Source organism: Fringilla coelebs (genome assembly GCF_963513975.1).
Source record: "Fringilla coelebs genome assembly, chromosome: 1".
In the NCBI taxonomy this organism is placed as follows: domain Eukaryota; kingdom Metazoa; phylum Chordata; class Aves; order Passeriformes; family Fringillidae; genus Fringilla; species Fringilla coelebs.
The window spans coordinates 126270027-126290011 of record NC_140028.1 but is presented as its reverse complement, the minus strand read 5'-3'; the positions used below and the strand labels follow the sequence as shown (position 1 = coordinate 126290011).

Genomic DNA, 19985 nt, shown 5'->3' with positions numbered 1-19985 from the left:
AGCATCTAGTGCCACATCCCAATTCAGTTTCATTGGCATATAATGATGATTACATTATTTATCAATACTCAAAGCTTTGTAACTCCCTATATATGGCTTTCCCCCCCTACGTTTTATGCAGTTTAAAATTAACTTAAATTGTGATGTTCCTAATGATACGCTTCTTTTCTTTTAAAACTGTGGAAAACTGTACTTGATTTCATATATAACGTAGCCAATTATTAATTATTATGCTTATTGCATACCAAGCAGGTGTTTTTTCTTTTGAATGTAAGTACTCAACTGAAAATAAGTACAGGCTAATACAGTGTAGATTACATGATATTGTGCAGTTGGAATTGTGTTATACAAACCCTAACTCAGTATTTTCAGTTCACAATAATAATGATGATAAACATAATGCTATATGATCTGTTTTTCTACTTACATAATACATATGCTGGCAGTCACAAGACTCAGTTGAATTAATGGGTTGGCATTCAGTTGAATTTTTTTTTTTTTGCGGTGAGTACAGAGATTAAACTCAAAAATGGGCTCCTCATGCTCATTCAAAATAATAGCAGGAGGAAGGAAGAGTTTCGCTTTAAGTGGAAAGGGATAGTCACTCCTTGCAGTTTAAGCACTGAATCAGATAGAGACAGCTGCAGAGGCAAGATATGCATTGCAAAAACAGATCAATTGGAATCAGTGCCATCCAAACAAAATTACATCACTCGATAACCTTCCTTTCAAGCCATTGAAGTCTTCTGGCCCAAATTTCTCTTGTCAAGTCACTGAGTTTTGCCAATGATTAAAGTATCTTGAAATTGCTTTGATAACATCAGGGACCTTGTTGTGACAAGGTCTGTAAATGCAGTCATTTAAAAGAGAAAGCTGGGTTTCATGTAGAGTATTGAGCGTATTGACTGTGTATTCTTCATGGGTTCTCAGAAGCTTGTATTCACAAAGACAGTACAGAATGAAGGAAAATGACATATCCTATACAAAAGATTAAATAAAATATTGGTATCGTATATGTGAAATGGTTTCAGTTTTTCTCTGAAGTAGTTTGAAAATATGTTCTTGTTTTGAAGTGGGCATAGAAGTACTTGGAGAACAGAATTCTGTCAGTCAAGACAGTCAACATGTATATACAGTGACCAGCACTAAATGTTGTTATTTATGTTACCATAAATACTAAGTTACTAAGACAAAGCAGGGCACTTCTGTTCCATTGGTACCTCAGACGCTGTGGTCTTTTGTCCTGCAGATAACTTTTTTACAGGCTAATCAGTGTGTGTATTAGCAGATAAAAATCTGTAACTGTTCAGGAAGCATTTATTAATATTTATAACTTGATCAATGCTTAGAAAATTGAAATAATTAGTAATGTCTAGAATTTTTGCTCATCATTGTTTTCGGGGTCTGATCTGGTGTTTTTTTCCCCTCTAAAGAGCTCAGTCATCCGCTTAATAGGTTGATGGGTACAGATTAATTTCTGAGATGAGATAGCCTGAATTTTAAAAATGCATATTACTCATCATCTTTACCTTGTGAAAGTTATTCACAAATAACCCAAATTCCTCTTTAGTCTTAGCAGACTTGACCTGGTGGGAGAGTCCTAATTTTTCAGAGTTGCTAAGCTACACTAAAGCAGCTTGTTGCCTTCAGACCCTTGAAGATAAACTGATTTTACATTGTAGTTGAAAATGTATTTTTACGTGTGCCCAGTTTGCAGCCAGAAACGTTGCCCTTAGAGTAGCCATGTAACCTGATGAAGACAAATATTAAAATGGCTAAAAAAGAACCAGGATCAGAACTGCTGACATAAGCATTAAGTTTGTCTGCAATTTGCAATTTTCTTTGTCTGTTACATAAATGAAGATGCAAAGTATTGGAATAACTTGTGGGGTTTCTTGTCCTATAGTCTTTTGAAAAGGAATTCTGCACCTAGATCTTGGAACCTTCCCTTTACTTAATATTTATGTAAGCGATGAAACAGATGACATATGTGGTTAGGGAGGAGAGAGGTTGGTGTGTTTATTCTCTTTGTACCAAAATTTGAAGAAAGTGCTTTTATAATTACTTTTTGTCCTGGGTTGAATGAGAGCTGGGAGAGAACAACTCTTCTTAAGGACCAAATATGCAATTGAGAACCTTCCTGTTCAAAGCATCTATTATGGCATTATCTGTGATGCTTTTTTCTTTCTTAATATTTGTTGCATCTACTGATAAGAGAGGAAGGCTGTTCAGTTTTGCTCACCATCCTTATTTCAGATTTTTGTGCTCACTAAATCCTTTTCCTAAGTTAGGCTGTAAATACAAGTTCAGCTATTGCAGACAACTCTGGGTACTTCAGTCAGTAGCAATTTGAGTGGATGTACAGGAATGGGAGCAGTTCTTTGTTGAGGAAGGGCTGGCAGATGGTGTGTAGGCACGGAAGAAAAGCAGGAGGAGAGACTAGAGCAGGAGAAATATCATCAATATGAGTGGTCTCAGGGCAGTATTCAGTTATCAGATGAGTTTGCTGTTGTATTACAATAATACAATTAACTACAATAATTACAAGCTATTGTATTTATACATTCATATTCTTTTGTCTTTTACCAATATTTCACTTACTAGAACAAAAAAAAAAATATTTCACTTGTTTAAATAAAGCAAGTAGCGATTCCTTAATTAATAATACTTCAAACATGAGAGGGGTGAAGATAACCCTAGAAAGTGTAAAATAAATGATGTCAAGTTAAATTTTTAATAGAGTAGGAATGGAAAAATTGTCCAACTATTTAAAAAATAATTTCCCTTTAATATATGAGTAAGTATTCTAATATCCTTTTAAATTTCTTGATATGCTGTTACCAATAAAAATGTAATAGGAATAACTAGTGCAGGTGTAGGTTACTTACACTTCCTACTTGATGTCTGTGTTCTTACAGCCTTACCTAAAGTGCTACAAAATATTAGGATCTTTTCTCAGTAGTTACAGGTTTCCTCTGAGATCCTTGTTTGTACTTAATTACTTTTATTTGTAAGCTTATTAAAATGTAACTGATTATTTTATTGGTTCAGCTGTGAAGCTGGTTTTTTATATAAAAACATGTTTACCTGGATAAAATTTTTATCTAAAAATAATTTATAAATAAAAATTTATATGTAAGTACAGTTATATGTAGATAAACATACATGTATATGTGTGTGTATACACATTCTCACATACACATTTACTCATTTTGAGAAACCCAAATAAAACCCCCAGTATTTGAAGTATGGATTACTGTATTCCTGCATTCCTACCCAAACCTTACTAGCCCAGATGGGGCAGCCTGTCACATGCTGATGACCTGACTGAAATGGTGCAGTTGCAGCTACTGACATTGCTGTGGGAGGGTAGAGGTGGCACAGAGACCTTCAGTTTATCTTGATTTTTTCTGATGCTGCCCTTAAGCTTCTGCATTTCAGCGTGCACACGTCAGCCTCACCCACTGAGGCTGTCAGAACAAAACTAGTTGCACTCAGTAAGGGAAGGAGATTGTAATGAGATGACTATGAAGAGTATTTCTGTCTTGCAGCTAAGCTTTTCTTCAGTTTTCTTAAAAAGTTCAAAATTGCACTGTAGATTGCAGTTCAAGACACCCAATTTAAAATTTCAGTCATGTCTCAAGTAAGAGATGAAGTGAGAATTGGGAGTAGATTTTCATATGGTACTTCTTGCTGTCCCTCCAATTCTTAGACTCAAAATCCTTACACTCAAAACTAAAATTCAGTTGCAAAGATTTTTTGTTTGAACGTGTGGCAACAAGATGGCTTCTGTTCATCAGACTCTTATATTTTATCAAAGTATGATAGCAGTTTCTTTTTTATTTACAATTCTACCTAAATACATTTCAAATAAAAAAAAACAAAAAACAAGCCAACAAACCACCAAATGTAGTGATGGAGACTTATTATTGGTCTTTCATTCAAAATGTATCTGCTTAGCTTAAAGACAACATAGACAACATAGATGTGTTCCTAATTAAAATCTCACAATGCTCTAAGATACATTCATTTGCTGTATGGCAAGTACTTTAAAGAGTTTAAATTTGTAGAATCAGCACTTTGAAATTGTACTGATTTTTGAAAAAAGTGATCTTGAAAAGTATGTATGTCATGTGTGTCAAAAGACAGGACATGTGAGTAGGAAAAGAAAAAGTTGTGAAGGCTTTGGAATTACTGGCTCAAAGACATTTTTTCAGAAGTGACTAAAGCCTTTTATGTACTGAATTATTACAATGCATTTTGAAAGAAACCCTCCCTTTCTTAGTCCTTCCGAAATCCAAAGACTTGTTTTCTTTCAAATGCTATTCTATAAAACAAGCATTTTTTAACATTATAATATAGTACCCATGTTTGTGCTTGTAGTCAGTCTCATTGCTGCATTTCTGTGGGTTGCAAATCTGAGTAAAATGCTAGTTTCACAGTCAAACCTACTTGTATTAAATTGTTGCTTTCATGATTAAAAAGAAAAAGAGAATTATCTTCTCTGTCTTGTGGTGGACTGCCTTTGTTCTTTGAGCTGTATTGAGAAAATGTTTATAAGAGTTATAAGGATGCTATACTAAACTCAGTTTAATGTTTTGACACTTCGAGACTCTTGAAAATTCGGTGTGGGTGTCTAAGTATTTGGATCTGAGCATACACATTGCTTAAATTTAGTGTGATGTTAAAATGTTTCATAAGACAGAGGAGAGCTGCTATGATCTTTCAATGTTAATATTTTTTTCTTATCACTTTACTGTGTAGATACCCTTCATGAGACACAACTCTGCCACAACTCATCCTCGGAGGCAATCGTGGAAACCTTTTATAATAGGATTTTTAAATGTGGATAAAGCTCTCAATAGAATACCTAAAGTAAAGGAGAACAGCTACCTTGTCTCAACTATAAGCTTATTATGACAAAACATTGAGTTTGCTTGTCAGGCTTGGATAGAATGTAATTGATTGGTTTGTTATTTGGACTGACAAGGTAGTTAATTTGCCTGCATTTTTTTGCACTATTCAGGAACATTTTGTATGTGCATCGTTGAAAAATCCCGGATAAATGTCTTGTCAGGATTGTCCTATTAAGTAATGTCTCTTTCCCCTGTGCTTCGTTGGCAAATGATGTTATACAATGCTTGGATTCATTGAAGAGTGACAGAAGCCTGTGGGACTTAAATATTGTGTGTTCCTCTATGGTGATACTGAAAGAAATAAGCAACGGTTTGCCATCTGCCTGCCACTCTACTTATATACAGTTTAATAAGAACATTTCTATATAGAACACTGTGTTGTACATAGACCTTACTGTAAAAAGGATTGTTTCCTAAAAAAAAAATAAATGTTCAGTGATAATGAGACCTGTAAAACACTTGAGACTTACTATTCTGAAGGAATAGATTTGCCATGGAAAAATTGATTTTATGCTTATTAGTATGAACTAATTGTTTCTGACTCCAGACACTTGAGAGAACAGAACTATACCTATCCTTCTTTCTGAAAAAAAATTTTAAAAATAAGAAAAAAATTGAGTATGTGCAGGCATTTGTTCCATTTGGCTTACTTCTCTGGCAGTGTTCAGGACAAGCTTATCTCCTCCCAGTACAAACATGAAATTGTTTTGTAAGTTGGGGAAGGAATGAAGAATTGATCACACAGCGTGACAGCTGAGATCTTCGTCTCCGTCCGTATATATCCTGGTAGATGCACACATAGTATTTTGATCTTCAAATGGTACAGATCCAGTTCTTAAATCTACAGTATCAGAGTGTTGACATCTTCATCGTTTTCATCTTGAACTTGCTCGGAAAAATTCTGCTCAAATGCAATCACACTTGTAACTTTATGACCTATAATCTTTGAATTTCTTGAGATATGGTGGGTTTTGTCATCTATCAAGGCACGTTTCCATTTGAAAGTATTTTTTAAACTTAAAAAAAATTAAATGCTGTAATAAGTAATAGGAGAATATCCAAATTTATGTGTACTTATCTACAAGTCTTACCTTACCAGGGCATTTAATGTTTGAATATTATATTAAATAAAGGTACCCTGATGTCTAACACGTCGTTTCATTTTAAAAAGGGGGTGGGAGAATCTCAGAGTAAAGATTTTTGTTGGAACTATCAGAAATGTTTATCATTCTGTTTTGGCTAATACATACAAAGACACCTTAAAAATAAAGAGATTTGCACTAGGAAGTAGATTCTATTGCAGGAATTTGATCTTTGAGAATTGGTGAATCCTTTCTAGGAAGAAAAGACCCAAATTTATTGACCACTTGTGCAGTATTCGGAAAGTAAAAGGTTGTGTCCAAGTGCTTTGTAAGCAAGGGGGGAAAAAAATGTTTGCCCATATATCATGCTGAGTTTATGAAAAGAAAAAGTAATGTTTACTGTGATTTATGATCGTTTATTATAGAAAAACAGTCTAGGTATTGTGGATAGAAGAGAGTGATAAATGTGGCTTATCTTGGCTTTAGTAGGACTTTCAAAATACTTCTGTGTGTGACATTCCGTTAAATGAGTTAGAGATTCTGTTAATTAAAATATGTAGCTGATTAGGAAGGTAAACCAGCTACCATGGGCTCACTGTCAAATGATACTTGGCTCACTGGGTTCCAGTCAAGCTCTCCTGGATTCAGTATTACAATATTTTTTTAATTTTTGCTTTAGCATATTAGGTAGTGAAATAAAGGGTTTGGTTACATTTGCAGTTGATGACAGTAAGATGTGAGGAAGTACAGTGTTAGAATTTATAAGAAAATTTTAAGAAAGTATTCAGAGAAGCATGCAGTGCAGAAAGGAAAAGGCAGATCACTATGGGTTGGGTGATGATGATATCAGGAGTGACTTCAGAAAAAAAAAATCGTGGGAGATTCTGGATCACAGATCACAGAACATTGATCAAACTGATCAAACCTGGTACATACAGGGAGGGGTGTTGCATTTAACACATTGAGGTACTCCTGAATATTCAGAAGACCAGTATCTCACCCTTTGAAAAGGCTCAGCTAGCATCCTGTCCACTTTGGTAAAAAACAGAGAAGGTCCAAAGCAAACTGAACTGGATGATAAGAAGACCACAGGAGACATGAACAAAAATAGCTTAAAATAGTAATATTTATTTAATTTAGTGAAGGTGGAAAATCTGTTAAAAAAAGCCTAAATTAATATAAAAATTAAAAAGAAGGAAGTTGCTACAAAGAAGGAAAAAAATGTTCTTCAAAGTTGATCAGATCAAAAATAAGCTACATTGTATCAAGATGATTTAGCCAATAGAAAGGTTTTTTCTAATAATAATACTTGTACTAGAGGTGCTTGTTAGGGAACTTCTGTAATCTCTGCTATTGGAAGATTTTAAGGACAGACTAATGCATGTTAAATACTGTTTCGAGTATTGTTGATATTTTCCTGGGCATGCTTGAAAACCTAAGTTGAATTCCTGCTGTATTTTTATGTTTTTCCCCAGTACAGTTTCCTTGTAGAATTTTGTTCTGTCTCTCTCTCTCTCTCTTTCTCTCTCTCTCTGTCCTCCATATCATTAGGTTGAAAGCCAGATGCTAACACTTGATGTTTCACCTTTTGAAAGATGTTTGATGGCAATAATCAAAACTATAATGGACTTTTCTAGTAGTTCATAAACAGTACACTATTCAGTAGAGTTAATAGTCTGAACACCTGAGAGTGGTAGTGTAGATGCAATCATGTATTACTAGAATACAACAAATGCAGCATTTGGTAATAGCTTCTTAAATTTTACACTTTTCAGTTTGTCAAAGGACTTTTTTCAATGTTTGTAATTGGTGTAGCATTACTTTAATGCATTGTCTATTTATTGTCTTTGGATAATTGTCTTCACAGGAATTCTTAGTTTAGACATTAAAATGGTGTAAATAGAAGTTCTATACAGTTAGCTGTATATTAACAAAAGCAAACACACCTGAAGGAGTGTTCATAACATTCTATTCCACTTGTATATGTGGGCCATTAATGAATTTTGCAAACTAATTTCACAAAGCCATGTGTTGTGTGGTTTTGCAGTACTGAGAGAGAGAAAAGTTAATTCTTGCTGAAAGAAAGCTGTTCACATACAGGTATAGTAAAAAAAGTTTATTTTCAGCATTCTTAGAATTCATTTTGTACACGGAAACTTAAGTTTCATAAACCAAATTATTTGTAGACTGCTCAGAAAAAATCTTGGTTACATAAGAATGACATACAATGATAGCCCTTTCAGATTCTTCCTTATCCATGAATAATCAGTGTTAGGTTTTTGGATATAAGGGGGGTTTGATTTAGTATTAAAATAATAATTTTAATCAGTTAAATCAGTTTGGTGGCAACTTTGGGTTTAGCATAATAAATTTAGCTACACAGATGTCTGCCCAGATTAATGCTTGCTTTCTTTTGCTGTTTTGTGGTATAATTGATAGATGCTATTTGTTTTTTATTAATGTCCTTGAGATTGGACAGACATTTAAGTAAACAGGAGATCAGACCATTTCCCATATCCAAAATCACTTAGATACCTTTTCATGAAACTACTCCTAGTTGAAGATCAGTAAGCTCACCATGCTCTGTCAGGCTGTTTGTCCATCTTGCCATACATGGGCTTCATCAGCAGTAGGTAGATATAAAAAACAAAATGCAATAATCATTCCTCCTCTGGTATAATCTCTCACCTTTCAGCAATAGCCACGGCCTCTCTCTTCCAGGCATGCTAGAAGAGAGTGATAGTCTACTCTGTCATCTCCCATTATAAACTATGTAAATAAGAGATCTCCTTTTGTGTACTTGCATTGTACCTGGCATAATGAAAATTAAAAAGGGACTTTATTACTTAGTGTAACACCATAGCATTATCCTTCCCAGAAAAGAGTATTTCATTTACCTAAATCAAAATTATGAAAATTGTGAAAATATTAGAATCCAGAAAGATGTAGGTTGCAGAAGTCTCTGAAGGACATCTGTTACAGCCACCCACTCAATGCATGCCTGACTGCAAAGTTAGATCTAACTTTGAAATTGGTGAAGTTCCTTACAGTTTAATGTGGGTGAACTTTTAGCATCCATGGAGATAGATAGAGAGCCTTTCAGGATAACAAGTACTTGTGTACTTGAGTAGCTTTCAGAATAACAAGTACCTGTGTACCTGTGTGAAGGGATGTACTTGGGCTATATCCTGGTCTTCTAATCAACCATTTATGCATATACAGTCACATAAGAATTTTAGTGCAGAAATGTGTCACAATCCTGGTGATAGTCACCTAAAGCTTTATTGGCCTTTGTGAGAAGACTTCTTAAAACTGTTCTGTAGATCAGAAACTGCAAGATGACCCCTGACTTCTAGTTGTTAGGCCATTTATAGGCAAGGGGAAAAGTATAGCAGTCAGGAAGAGGAGAACCAACTTTTTCTGATTTATACCTAATAGAGTATTATTATTTTTGTCAATTTTTTGTCTAAAAACAAAGGAGTAGGTAAGAATCTAGGTCTTATATTTTCAGAGTCTAAATATAGTGCTGTGTCACTTCTGTTTTGTGCTTGACTGTGACGTATCACAGCAAATTGAAAGTAATTTGTTTTGGAATTAAGTGGGCAGAATTGAAGAGTTTTGGTGTAGAATGGTAGAGAAAGATGCAAAGTCATACCTTTGCTTATTTTCACTTTGTTTCAAGAAATGTCAGAAACAAAAGATGAGTGTTATCCTTATATTCTATAATGAAAAAATGCTACAGATTTGAACTCCTCCCTCAGTAACTAGAATAAATGTACTTTTTAAATGTACTTTTTGGACAGCATTAGTAACTGCACTAAATAGAGGACGATACATTTATTTCACCATTAGATCTTGAATTTTACTGTTTAAATAAGGGCACAGGAAAGTGACTTGTTGATGTGACATGTAAGAGTTGCTGCTGCAACCAACCACACAGTGTTCATTCCTGCCATCCAGAATTTATCGCTCCTGTGCTCTGGTTGCAGTAAGGGGTTACAGGAGCACTCCTCAGCTGCTCCAGTCTGAAATAATTTGTTTTGTTTCTTGTGTTTGAATTCACTTGAGGTACATTGGTTTACTCTGGATTTTTGGGAATACTTATGTGCTCCTTTCTATTGTATATCATACAGCTGCTAATAGGAAACCAAGTGTTGACAGTGACTTACACTGTCATGCCTGGTTTTAAGTTGCTCATCTGAAATCAAGAATGTGCTGCAATTTAAAATGAACCCTAAATCCTGTCTACATCTGTTTGCAGTTCCAGAGTGACTCAGCACTTGGACACTGAGGGATTAAAGGAGAGAGAGATCAGTGTCTGAGAAGAAACCTCTGCTCCTCAGATGTCTCTCCCTAAGGTGCTAAGAGCCTTTAGTCAGAAATGGGGTCCAAAACAAGCCAGCAAAGGATGATGCTTATCAGTAGTTAAATCTACACAGGTGCTGGAGTAGCCATTCTGTGATATGCCTTCAGCAGTGGGTGCGTGTACACGCATCCCACTGCAGTTCCCTTTGAGTTTAAAATTCTGGATTAGCTTCCTTCTAATTTTTTTCTGACTAATTCTTACTTTGTCAGAGTAAGGCTTATATGACAAATTCTCTACTTTTAATGGTGAGATATGTATCAATGTTTTATATCTTTTTTTTTTCTATTAAAGTAAATCTTTCCAAGCTGTTGTGACAAATCGGGAGCAGTGTATATATCTTGCAATTTTGTATTTTGTTCACCATGGTACCTCTTGGCACGACACTGCAGGCGGTGTGCAATGATGCGTACATAAGTGAGATTTTTCTGTAGTCTCTGAAGCATATTTGGAAAGTTGTATTTAAAGATTAGCTTATTAATGTTGTGTTTCGGGGACATGTAGGTAATTACTTTTACAGCTATAGATGGGTGATGCTGTCTCGTGAATGCAAAATAGGTTTCCTCGCTCAGGCTGAATCAGCTCTTTGTGGTTTTGGATGCTATTAACCAGTGACTTACAAATGTGCCAGTGACGGGCGGGTTTTGCATTCACTACTCCTCTGTAAAAGCACAGGTCTTTTCCCCCAGTGCTTGCAGGAAGACTTCTGCAGGCCAACTGATAAGACTCCCTCCTGTGCAGGTAGATGCAATGTAATGAAATTGGATGTGTGTGCTGAGCTTTGTAAATAAAATGAGATTGACCCCAGCCATTATCTCATTTATCTCATTTACATTGTAAAATCAGTATCTGCGCTATTGATTAGAGCATAATTAGTTAATTATGAACACGATAGGGCTTGAGCACAGCCAGCTGTACTGCTAAAAAAACTAATAAAAACAATCCAAGGGCAAGAGCAGATGGAGATCACTCTATTAAAGAACAAAGCAAAAGCATTTCAGGTATGGAAATGCCTAATCAAGCTTTCTTGCTGTGAAGATGCAGCTGACCATTCTATATTTCTATAAGTAAAAATTGTTTGTTTGGAGGTTTTAAAATTTTTTTAAATCATAACTACTTCAGAATTCACCTTTCTTCTTCACACTCCATTTTCTCCGTATTTAGTGGGCATGTATCTATCCTCATTAATTGCTGGAATGAGGAACACTGTGAGTTTTAATTTTGATGCATAAAGTAATTTTGGGCTTGTTGTAACAGTGATAGTAAGCAATTACCTGTCAGCTAGAGGTAATTTAGGAGGTTAGGTTAGCTTGTCTTTGTGTGGAGCTCTGCTTTTATTTCCACAGGGTTTTCAGTACAGCAGCTAACCAGGCCACTGAAGCTGGCCCACCACTTAATGGCTTTATCCACAAATAGCAGCAAGATAAAATATTTGCTAGTTTAAGTTTGAATATGTGACCTTGAATGCACAAGGATAAAAATTTCAACAGCCTGTCATATGGAGGAAGTGGCTTCTTTCCCTTTCCCCCCTGCCCATCCCAACAGTTTTGTTTGTCCTATTAAGCCATCTTCAGGATGGGAGGATGATTCTTGTAAATGATGGTGCCACATGACTCCTTTGGTTTGTAAGTGCCCGGAATGTGATGAGTCTGTGAGTTCATTTACTGACAGGCTGTGAGACTGGCAGCATGACATCTTTTGTGACCCTCTATAACTAAGTCAAAAGTACACTGTGTTTTGTGTCGCTTTCTCATTTTCTGAATGCAACACTGGGATTTCTATCATTTTTCTGTTGCTAGACAAAAGAACACAGCTAATAGAATACACTTGAGAGATTAATCTTGTTTTATTATTGCCATTTTAACTTAGGTGCAACGTTTGCTTTTGGAATTAGGAATTAAGGATGCCAATTTTTTTTTTTTCATTGTGGTGTGTGAGCTTCACATTTTGTCCCCAGTCAGTCTCAGCAGACAATGATTGCCAGACAGCTAGAGCATCATCTTTAACCAAGGTACAGTGGTATTCATCCATTTTTCCAGCATCATGCTCTGGGAACTTGAAATCAGTGAATTTCTGTTTCCCAGTACAGAATTCATATTCCAGTGAAAAGCAGTAGGAAGCAAGCATTTAAAACTATTTGGTATACTTACACTTTTATCACCATACAGCTTTTTATGTTTTGATAACTGAAAATACTCATTTGCACTTCCTCAGCTGTGCAGATGAGAAGTTATTAGTATCTGAAAACTTTAATGTGGATATTTTTAACTCATTCTAGGAAAATTTAAATTTTCTTCTACCAAACTAAACACTCTGAAGTGATAAAAATTGATGACAATAAATATTAAAAACATTGCACTTTAGAATGGTGCCTCGAGATCCATGTTTAATTTCACAATGTTGTGATTATTTCAACCCCATTTTGCAAACTCCCTCAGCATACTCTGAGGAGACATGGCTGAAAATGCAGTCAGGAAGTACCACATTCTAGGTAAAAAATGGAAAAATGTAAGAGATGCCAAAGAGTGATTTTAAAGAGGAAATGTTTTCTTTTGCACATAAAAACATATAAAGCAATTACTTCGTTTAAAAAAAAAAAAATCTCTAAGTTGATGCTGTTTAAATCATATGTAGATTTTAGGATTAAACTCTAAAAATACTCTAAGTCAGAAATAGTATGTTTCTTTATTTTTCATTTACTTAGGAGGATCCTTAAGTTTACATGAAGGGACTTCTGGTAAGCACTGCTCAAGTGCAAGCCCTTACATGCATAAGATTCCAGATATAGAAATAGGTTAGTAAAAGTGTACTCCTTTACAGATGAGAACATTGAGACTCAGAGGAGGCTTAATCTTTTGCTGAAGGTCACATACACTGTTGGGATTTAGGAGTGTGACCTATCCCATCTCCCATTCTCAGCCTTTTTAATATTTTAATACATCTTTCACAGGAAATAAAACTACATGTATTCCTGATTTTAAGTAATATATTTCAACATGAAAACTCTTCTGTCTTTAAAAACTGAGGGTGGTTTTCTATTTTAGGTATTTGCTTTGTGTGGAGTTAGACTGAGTCACTGCTAAGCAATCCTAAGGATATATATTGCAATATGGTATATCTCATTTTCAAAAAATTATCAAAACCATGTCAGTCCAGTGTTGAATCCTGTGGATAGTCAGATTGTTGGTTTTAATTTGTATTTGGGAGGAAACAGTATGTGCCATACCCTTACCAGTGCTCATGTGTTACCTGTGACTGCTAGCAAGCCCAGCCTTGGCAGCGAGGACAGAGTGTTCGCTGAAGTTAAGCAATCATAATTGAAAACAGTTACTTGTTTTTATTGGGAGACTAATCCTGGGAGCAGTCACGTGAGCATTTTGTTCTGTTCATGCAGCAGTGTGTGCTGTCAGTTGAATCCTCCTCCTGTGATGCCCGCTCTGTTCTGTTGAGAAACAGAATGTTCCGTCCCTCTGTCTTTGATCTGATGATGCCTGTGCCATGCTATTACTGCAATTTTTGGACATTTTTGTGTTTGCACATACCCTAGAGGAAAAATTGAGTGGCCAGGAAAGCAGAGAAAGAGAGTGGGGGGGATTTCTTTTAAAATTTTGATTTTTAAGCATATGCTCTTTCCTATTTTTCCATCATTTATATTGGCTTTAATTCAGAGTTGAAGACTGTGTAATGAAGAAACTGTTGCAAAGTAAATTTGAAAAAAGCTTTCCTTTTCATACAAAGGAATACAGGGGGATATGCAAATAAAGAGAAATTCAGTAGGGTATATGAGAACCTCAATAATTTGCTTTGAAAAAATCTCTTTCTCATTTTGAGCCTACTATTATTCTGATTTAAAAGTCCCTTCATGAAACACTTGTTCTACTCTAGCATTTTTTCTATTTGTGCTACATTAAAAGTAGGTTAACAGTAGCTTTATGTTTTGAGCTTTTTGTGTGGACTATGCATTGTGCAAAACACAAATGAAAGGTTTATTAAAGAAGAACATAAATTTGTTGTGTGTACACAAAGCACTTTTATAAGTGAAAGATCACAATGAAATCCTTTTAAATTAATGCCCTTTCCAGAAAATTCAGTGTGAATGAGAAAATATTTTGCACATTTGTTTATCAATCACATAGTCTTGGTGTAAAAAAATGTAATTCATCGCTGTAAATTATACTTGAGTTATTTAATATGTGGGTGAATTTTTCACAAAGCTTTTCTTGAAAACAGCGTGTGCAAAACAGTGTCTTAAAACTATGAAAAATAAATATTGTCATTGTCTAAAAAAGTTAAAATTTCTGGGGAAAAAAGGGCAGTGAATGACACTGAATTATCTAAAAATGTAAGCAATTTTTTTTCATTAATTTGCAAGTCTTTGAAATGTTGTCATTTATATAAGATGATGACAAAGGTGATATATGAGTGTCTGCATCAGGATATTCCAGATTAAGCAGAACCTACTTGAAGTGGCTGTTTAAAATTACCCCTGATAGAAAATAGATTTTCTTTATTATGATAATGGATCAGGAAATCTTCTGCTGAGAATTGCAGGGAAGCTCAATCTAAAATAGTACAGAAGTACCATTTAATATAAATATGTATTTTGTTTTTCTCTTGCAGGTGTGATGAATGCAGGCTTTGCTACCATTTTGGCTGTCTAGACCCTCCCTTGAAAAAGTCTCCTAAACAGACTGGCTATGGATGGATTTGTCAGGAATGTGACTCTACATCCTCCAAAGTAAGTTAATGCACCCTAAAAATAGTTGAAGTATTCTGGTTTTCAGAGTTTTAGTTAGTGTATGGAGTTTTTTATGAAATGCTGTGTAAAGGTTTGTTCTGGTAGAAGGTCATAAAATAAAGATTTCTGATCTCTTCAAAATAAGTATTAAAACACCCAGATCGTAGGCAAAATTCAAATCTTCTTAATCAGTAAAGAAAATTTTACTATGCTAGTCAAATGCTTGTTTTTGATGTGCTCTCTGTGAGAAAGGTGTGAGTACAGATACTGTATCAGCATTGGTAATATTGACACGAAAAAGTATTTCAGGAGTACTACAGAATGCAAACCTCTAAGGACAGAAAAAAGCATGATACTCTAAACAAAGGAAGGTGATTTGAATTACTAAATCTCTTTCTTTCACTGAAAATTCATAGGAAGGTTGTTATCAATACCTTATATTGATTGGAATGCCATGTTCAAATATAACATTGTAAAACTAGATTTTTGACATGGATTAGCTCTTTAATAATACTGAAAGCAATAGTATTCTTTTATGGTACTGACTTTTCAAAACCTAAAGATTTTGATTCTTTGTTTTTCTGCACAGAAGCTTCTTTAGCACTGGCATTCTTTTCTGTCATCACTATAATCTCTGAAGAAACACTTTCCAATTTATTCTATATTTATACATCTGATAAGTGTATAAATGCATCTGATACCTCAGTGTAAAAACAAGAGTATTCCAAAAGTCTTCATGATTTTTTATGTTGCTGCCTCTTTGTATTTCACAGAATCTTTTCCCTAGCAAGTGCCTCAGTATTTGGATACACAGGGACACAGCTGTGATGAGATGTTCTCATATGTTACTTGTCAGCATACTTGGATACTTAAACTCTGTCATGCATTTACTTTTAAATTGGCACATATAGAATGTTCAGGGAGTGGTATCATTTTTTTGGCTTGCTAGTGTCCCTTTCCAAGTGCAAAAATATGTTATTCAGTTTCCTCCTGGGGGATTAATCAAATTGTTCTTTTGGAAGGAGGTAGGGAGACAGACGCAGGAAATTAGCTGTCCACTACAGTTTGGACATCAAGCAATCTTTCTTGAATACCACTTACATGCAAGAGACATTCCAAGAGTGAATTAAAACTGTTATTGAATTTCTGTCACCTGCTTTAACTAAAATGGGGTCCTGATAACATGAGTTAAAATCTTGTGTCTCTTGTATTCTTGACTTGCAAGTAAACAGAAAAACCCGAGGGTTTGTAATTTCTAGTTGTGTTTTTCTGGCAAATAGTACATCGTGTATCCAGGTACAATTTTTTAGCTACTTCATGAGGTAAATTAATTATGGTGGACTTCACTTCTTGCAAGGTGTGTGTTAATTTTAAGGTGTATTGAAAAATAGAATGTTTTAAAGAGTAACCAAAATTTTTCAGGAGAATGATTATACATTTTGTGCTAATCAGTGATTATTACAAATTTTAAAAATGTTCTTGTGTCTGATTTTCATTCATAAACATTTTTAATGAGTAAATCTAAATAAAGTCTCTTGCACTTTCAAGTACAGGCAAGTGGAATTGCATTTGAGTGAATATGTGATGAATATGAAAGATACTGAAAAAATTGTCTTATGGGGACTCCTTGTGGTTTTGTTTAGTCACTTTCATGTAGCTTTTCTAGAAAGCTGTGCAGGGAAATAAATCTGATAAAGCTGTATTGCCTATATGTTCCCCAAAGCCTTTTTTTGGTAGCTGTTTTCTGTTTTATACTATGCAGTGTAATAAATTTAAAAAATATGGTATCAAATTAAACTCTTTTCAGCCATAATGTGAACCTATTTTTTAAAGGACTAGGACATTGTCTTGTACTTCATAATTTTCAAATTCTTTGTTCTGCATGGCTTTAGGATTGTGTATTGTATATCTGTGATTTTTCACAGCCAGGAGGAGCTGATATGATAAGGCTTTTTCTAGCCCTCCTCAGAGGGGGTGTTCTCTCAAATATGTGCTTGAAGCTCAGAAGTAAAGAAGTGTAGAGAAAGTTGGGTCATTTCCTGCACTCTGCCTGCCCTGTGGATGCATTGCAAGCCTGAGCTACTGATGATTTCAGTCTCTCAGTCACTCACTGCATCCAATTTTTGATGTGTCACAGGGAAGTTACTAGTATAGATTATAGCAGCAAAATGGGATTGAATTTTCTGCTTTGGCCAAGGAGACAATTGTTTAGTTCTCATTCTTTTGACTTTGTTAATCTGTTTTGGTCCAGTTTAAATCACTTATAATACGTGTTTTAAAATTCCCCAACAATATATCTTCAGTAGCACTATAGGGCCTTGAAAAGAATTGGTAGGTAAATGACACTGTTTCAATGACAAGAGAGGTCATAGTGCTGAGCTTATAATGGCTGTTAGTTTTTACTTCTAATTATGAAATTCAATTTTAGATGTTCAGGAAAAGTTGCATTGTGCTGACAGCAAATAATGCTATTTTATTTTCAGATTTTGCCAAGCACTTGCAGGTGTGAGCAGTACAAGGCATGTAATTTAGCAGTAATAAACATGTGATTTAAATTGTTATTTAACACAGACATTGGACATGCTGCTTCCATTTTGCTCTTCCTAGTTGCAGGACTCTCCAGCAATTGTGTCAGTTTTTCCACCAGCATGGCATATTCCCATATTACCCTGCCTGTCAAATAATAGACAGACAGTGACTTTGCTGTAGGGCATGAGGGCAACAGCTTCTCTGCTGCTAATACTTGCTGTCACTTCTTTGGAATGGGTGATGCTCACTACTAAGGTCTGACAAGCTCTCTCATCTCAAAAACACTGTAGATTTTGTTACATCACATGAAAGCTGAAATAAACTTATAAGGTCTCCATTTCTATAACACTGTCCATTCACCCTGCAAAGGGATTACAGTGCACTTTCATGACTGCCAAACAGCACTATAAATCATATTTTCCTGATATTCTTTATTAGTGGTATTCAGGCTTAATATAGACACTTGTTTCACCATGTTCTAGTTGAGTTTAAGAAAGATAACTAGAACGTAAACCAAATAATTCAAGATCCTGACACGGTAATATTTGGTAGGAATAAATGTGGCCTGACCATTTTTTCAATTATGTACAACAAGATCTTACTGTGAGGTCTCCTTATTATTAGATGTGGGCCTCTTTCTATTGCCTTCCAGTGAAAAAATACTGTTTGAAGTATTTCCTTCAATTTTAAACTTTAGCAAGGAGCAAGGCAGTAAGGAGTTTAAACATATTATCATGGTGGTTACACTGACCATGCCAGTTAGGTTTCTATCTGCTCATCTTTGCATGTTATCTGTTTTGCAAAACACTGCAGGCTGTTTGTGTCAGGTCATTATTTGAGTGCTGCAGGATCAGCTGCCTCATCTCTAGATTTCTGTTTTGTTTCCTTTTATTTCATTTCTTTACTGTACTGCATTTTTTCAGTGGAAATAAATTGTCAGTATACATGTCAGCACGGAATTCTCATCTAAACCCCTCAGGAAATATTTTCTGGAACTGCAAATACACAACACACCAACCCTTGCAAGTAATATATTTTTCTACACATTTTGTGTTCAAAAGAAATCATGGATGATTTTGCTTATTATCCAGATAGAAGCATTTCTTTGGGTATATTTGGCTTTCACACAGTGAATATGCAAATGTATTTGGACACTGTAATATTACATTATTAAATGTTTGAAATAATATTTTAAGTTTAAAAGAATTTTTAATATGTAAAATGCATTTCAAACTTTTCTATTTGATCCAATGAAAAGAAAGACTGCACAATTCAATTCCTGTAGTCCATGGAATTTTATTCTATTCAAAAACAAAGTTGGTGATTAAGAAAGTCTGTGAGGAGTGCAGAAGTGTCTGATCTCCTCCTGCATTGTGCAGGTGACAATCACATTATGGTTTCTGGAATTTTATCTTTTTCACTATGACTTTTCTCCAAATGTGGGAAGCATTTCCTCACACATGTAGTTTTACACAAGTGTGTTAAAAATTAAACAACCCAAAGACCTTATGTTAACCTCCCAAAATTTAGGAAATACCGAAGTTGAGGTGGCATGCAGGGCTCTAAGTGGTTTTTTGGCTGTGTGTGACTTTGCAGCCTTTAATCACTTCATGCTATGATTTTTTAATTTTCTTTCATAAAATCCCTGTCTTTTCTGATTTAGCTCTTGGGGGTCACTAAAAGGGATTAATTTGGGTTGAGAATTAGGAGAAAGTCTGTCTTTAAGGTTTGCCAGGCATGAGAACTGAAGCAAAGATTTCAGAAGTGCGGAAAAAAAGGAGTTTGACCTTATGTTTGAAGTAGTTGAGTTGTTACCAACAAATTGAATTTTATCTTTGTCTCACCTCAGGGCTGCTGTGAGTGCTAGGCAAAATTAACATTTTCAAATATTTGGTAATTTTTTCCTCCTCGTTTACTCTTGCCCAAGGTGGATCCTTGGCCCAACGTGTAAAAATGGTGAAATCTCTGAGCTGAAGTGGGAGATAGTGTGTATGTATGCACAAGAAAACCCTATTTGAATGTAACAGATGAGATTGGCATGCAGTAGTAATATAGTGCTTAATCATGCCCTAAATATGTTTTACATGTGCTTATTTTATCATTCATTACAACGCAATTTTACATAGTTATATCTAAATTACATTTTAAAAAATATGAAAAAAAAATCTATGCAGGTCTTTTGAATTAATTCAGACTTGCTCCAGTTACATATTCTGACAAAGGATGGCCATCCTTTCGTCACCTTAAATCACAGAGATTGTTGCACCTTCTTTTGAGGACGGAACATAGAAGCAAATGTACTGCCATCATGGAATCCAGCACTGCAGCTGAAAAATGATAAAAGAATACTCCTAATA

At 35.0% G+C, this 19985-nt stretch overlaps 1 protein-coding gene across 5 annotated transcripts in view; it reads left to right on the top strand.

The window, feature by feature from the left end:
- The window catches only part of PHF14 (PHD finger protein 14), a gene marked incomplete at its 5' end in the record, with an annotated part of 160378 nt that overhangs the window by 90946 nt on the left and 49447 nt on the right, over positions 1–19985 (top strand). For 4 of the 5 annotated variants that reach the window (XM_084211205.1, XM_084211203.1, XM_084211202.1 and 1 more), the window contains one exon: positions 14982–15099. In XM_084211205.1, the coding sequence (XP_084067331.1) occupies positions 14982–15099 (118 nt within the window). Of the gene's footprint in view, positions 1–4764; positions 5958–14981; positions 15100–19985 lie in introns of those variants that run through there. The other variant, XM_084211206.1, reaches the window with a different exon arrangement.